This window comes from Chenopodium quinoa, unplaced genomic scaffold (assembly GCF_001683475.1).
Source record: "Chenopodium quinoa cultivar QQ74 unplaced genomic scaffold, ASM168347v1, whole genome shotgun sequence".
NCBI lineage: Eukaryota > Viridiplantae > Streptophyta > Magnoliopsida > Caryophyllales > Amaranthaceae > Chenopodium > Chenopodium quinoa.
Genome location: NW_018743265.1, coordinates 9,604 through 14,017, shown reverse-complemented (window position 1 = coordinate 14,017; position 4,414 = coordinate 9,604). Strand labels below are relative to the sequence as shown.

The 4,414-nt window shown below is 36.7% G+C and overlaps 1 protein-coding gene across 1 annotated transcript; it reads left to right on the top strand.

Moving 5' to 3' along the window:
* On the top strand, nt 1-2,499 carry LOC110735338 (acyl-acyl carrier protein thioesterase ATL3, chloroplastic-like). The gene is made up of 5 exons (XM_021915513.1): nt 1-381; nt 586-686; nt 1,000-1,109; nt 1,935-2,030; nt 2,120-2,499. Exons 1-5 carry the CDS (start codon nt 152-154, stop codon nt 2,327-2,329), a joined length of 747 nt encoding a protein of 248 aa, XP_021771205.1. The 5' UTR covers nt 1-151; the 3' UTR covers nt 2,330-2,499.
* Nucleotides 2,500-4,414: the final 1,915 nt, after the last annotated feature.

Here is a 4,414-nt window from a genome sequence, read left to right as displayed (position 1 = left end):
TTACTTTACTAATAGACTATTATTTTTACTAATCACATGATAAAATGTTCTAATTATGGCTCGTTACTATATAATGTCACAAGCTATTGCAAACATTTCTCCATCATCCTCTTTTCTTTCACTCTTCATATATATTATCTAACTACGCACAATGATACTTATACCAAAAATGACTACACTACAAGCCCTTTCTAGCTTCATCACAGTCACACCAACGCATGTAATGTCACATGCAAAACCTAATTCCTTCAATTTTTGTTGTCGTCAACCAATTTTTTCTAGTAATCAACCTCTCTCCCTATCCCAATCGTCCGATTTTAGCCTCCGATGCTGCCCACCACATCGTTCCTCACTTAGCCCTCAACAATGTTTACCCAATCAGTAATTCCTTTTCTTCTAGTTAATTACTTATATTTGTTCACCACATTCATAATTTAAGTTTTTCCTTAATCTTAGCTTGTATATAACAAGAGATAAATTGGTGAAAGTCATAGTCTATACGGAGTAATATTAGTTATTTATGTTTTTGGACACTCTTAATAACAGTCTACTAATTGAATATTTCATGTGTATTCTTATTGCCAGGATGAGTGGGTTTCTAGAGATCGAACTCAAAGTACGGGACTATGAATTGGATCAATATGGTGTTGTTAACAATGCAGTCTATTCGAGTTATTGTCAACTTGGTACGTACATACTACTACGTTACAAAAACATGCATTTATGTTAGTTATATGGTAGGGTGTAAGTTAAATTTAATATTATTTTAACGTAAAAATATGTGAAGTATATATTAAGGTGTATTGATGACATGCATGTTCTGCTTTTAGCCTCTTTGGGATTAAAAAAATAGGAATTTTTTCTTTTTTTTTTTTAAAGTGTACAACTTTACAATGATTTATCCTAATAAAAAGAAAAGGAAAGTGAGTCATTTATTATTAAAATGTGACTATTTATGGAAATTGACACATCCATTGATGTTTATTAAATTATACACAGCACATCATGAGATATTAGAAAGCATTGGTCTGGATGCTAAAACAGTGGAGAGCAACGGCGGTGCTTTAGCGTTGTCAAAACTTTCTCACACTTTCCTCGCACCACTTAAGGTACATATGCACATTTCGACCTTATTCATTGAATCATTATTGGCTGTTTATTTTGCATTATTGAGAGTAGAAAGTAAAGTACTTCCTTGTTTAGTTTTTAAGTGTACCTGTTTGACCGGCATAATTTTTTAGAAGTTTGGGTTGAATTTTTTGTAATGATATGCATATGAGAGGAAAGAGTTGTACTTGAAATAACGGAGGGAATGAATATCATGTCAATGTTGGGATTGGTTATCATTGACAGACAACCCAAACTTAGGGTATGCTTCAACCTAAATACTCCATTTGTACATTATTGTTTAGACCGTTTTGACGCAGTAAATCTGTGTTACTCATTGTGAGAAACATTTTTGTTTCTCACAGTGGCAGTTTCGTAAATAAAATGTACCATCATGACTAAAGTGGTACAATTTTATCATCCATTTCGTAAATAAAATGTACCACCGTGACTAAAGTGGTACATTTTATTTATGAAACTGTCACTGTGAGAAACAAAACGTTTCTCACAGTGAGTTACGGGGGCGCCCTCGTTTTGACGGTTTTAATATAGTATTTACTAGGTACAAAATAAAAAGTATTGGTTATAATAGCTGAAATTTTTATAACAAATTATGTAAAATAATACCTGAATCTTGTAGAGAAATTTTTCTAAGGTTTAAAATTCAAATGAGGTCAATTGACTCCATTATTATATTGTTATGGTGGCTCCGCCCCTTAACTCGTGTATGTAAATGATATTCAGTTATGACTTGCCCTTGGCCACCCGACGAAATTTTATAATAATACCTTACTGACGCACTTGCGTGCTTATTTCGTGTAATGCAGAGTGGAGACAAGTTTGTTCTAAAGGTGAAGGTCTCAGAATCCTCAGCTGCTCGTATATTCTTTGAGCATTATATCTACAAGTTGCCAAATAACGAGGTTTGATTTTTTCTTACTCTTTTACTAGCTGTTATTGTTGTTTTAGCTTGCTAATTAACTAACAACTTCCACAACCTTTTGTATAACAGCCGATTCTAGAAGCAAAATCAGTTGTTGTTCTTCTTGGCAAAAATTACCGCCCTGTTCGTATGCCTACAGAGGTGAAATCCAAGTTAAGGCAGCTTATGATGCATCAAGAAGCGGGCGCAACGCTTATTGATCATGCTATGTCTACTGCTCCCTCGCTGTTGAACGGGTTGATGACCATTCCAAATGTTTGTGAAGCAACAGCAGGGTAACTTAGAGCATGATTAGGAGCAATGTTAATCATGTATGTTGGACAATTTGTGTATTATAGAAGGTCTGTAGTTCCGCAATTTGGAATGTCTTTTGTTAGGATGTGCGCTTGTGAATTGTGTGTAGTCAGGGTATGTTATATAAATGAACAATTGTTACTCTGTTTCTTCTAAGATAAATTTCTTAGTTTAACAAGCACATAAATGAATCAACACGAAACTTTAATCAATAATATCATAGATTAACTAAATGGTAAAATTAGAATTTAAAATTTGAAATTCCAAAAAGGATCTCTGAGATCAAGCCATAGTTCAATTAGATAATCACTTGAAATAGTATACATAGATTGTTGGAAGTATGACTAATAAATTTTAATATAAATTTTTATTTATTTCATATTTGTGGATATGCAAATAATAAATTTAACAGAAACTTTTGTGTGTGACTGGTCACACTGTGTGGCCAGCTAACACACAAGTAACAACCCCTGACCAAGTAACCCTTGACCAGCCGAGTAACCCCTGATCGACCTAATAACCCCTGACCGACCTAGTAACCCCTAACCAAGTAACACTACTAGAAATAGGTTGTTTTCCGACGGACTCAAATTCCGTTGGAAAATTCGAATTTTCCTACGAAATATGGTTCTGTAAGAAAAGTCCGTCGGAAAAGCTGAGTTGCGACGGGAAATCCCCTCGGAAATATTCCAACGGAAATTTTTTCCCTCGGAATTTACTAATTTCGACGGAATATTCCCTCGAAAAATTTCCTTCAGAAGCTGAAAATTCCGAGGGAAAAAAATCCGTCAGAACATAGTAATTTCCGAGGGATTTTAATTCCGTCGGAAAGTTCCGACGGAATTTAAAGCCTTTCCGACTGATTTTGACTTAAAAAAAAAAAAAAAAAAACCTACAAAACCCGGAAACCCTACCCTTTTCATTTCTGTTCTCTCTCCTCTCTTCCGCCTCTTTTTTCTTTTTTCTCCTCTCCTCTTCGTTCTCCTCCTTCTTCGTTCTCCTCCTCTTCCTCTCTGCCTCTTTTCTTTCTCTTTCCTGTCTTCCTCTCTCTCTCTCGCTTCTCTACTTCTGTTAGTTTCTTTTCTCTTCGCTTCATGGTCGTTGAAAACCACCGTCAAAGCACAACCACAATGCACCGTCGTCCACCATCGTTAAAACGAAGGTTTTTGGGTCAAATTCGACCATGAAAACCGTAGATCTAGAGTTTTCATAGTCGAATTTGGCCTTCTAAACCCAAATTTGAGGTTTTATGCAGTGGAATCAAGGTATGAATCTTTTTTTTTGTTGTTTTCGGATTTTCTGGATATTTGTGGTTGTTTTTTTTCTATTTTTTCCGGAAAATTTTCGCTTTTCTGATTTTCTAGATTTTCTGGAAATTTTCTGATTTTTTTGGAAATTTTCTGGAAATTTTCGGATTTTCTGGAGGTGGGCAATGGGGTTACGGTGGTGTGGTGGGTTGGGGTGGTTGGTTACGGTGGTGGGGTGGTTGGTTACGTGGCTAATGGGGTTCCGGTGGTGGGGTGGGGTGATTGGTTACGGTGGTAGGGTGGGTTAGGGAGTGGCTAATGGGGTTACGGTGGTAGGGTGGGTGGGGTGATTGGTTACGGTGGTGGGGTGGGTAAGGGGTGGCTAATGGGGTTACGGTGGTGGGGTGGGGTGGTTGGTACGGTCGTGGGGTGGGTTACTGTTTTTTTTATTAAAATTTTCGACGGTAATTTCGTTGGAAGCATAGTTTTTCCGACGGAATATTCCGTCGGAAGTTTACTCGGAACCTTGCGACGGACTTTCCATTTAAGTAAAAATTGACTCCGACAGTTAAAAATCAGTCGGAAATTCCGTCGGAATGGACTTTTCCGACGGAATATCGCGAAATTCCTACAAAGTGTAATGCGACGGTGCTTATGGATGGAATTTCAGGGTTTTCTGAGGGATTTTTTCCGTCGTTGATTGGCTGTTTTCTAGTAGTGTAATAACCCCTGACCAACCAAGTAACTCCCGACCAAGTAACCCCTACTAACTGATAACCCCTTTTCATAAATTAATTTTAACTCTACTGTTTGAATATCAAAT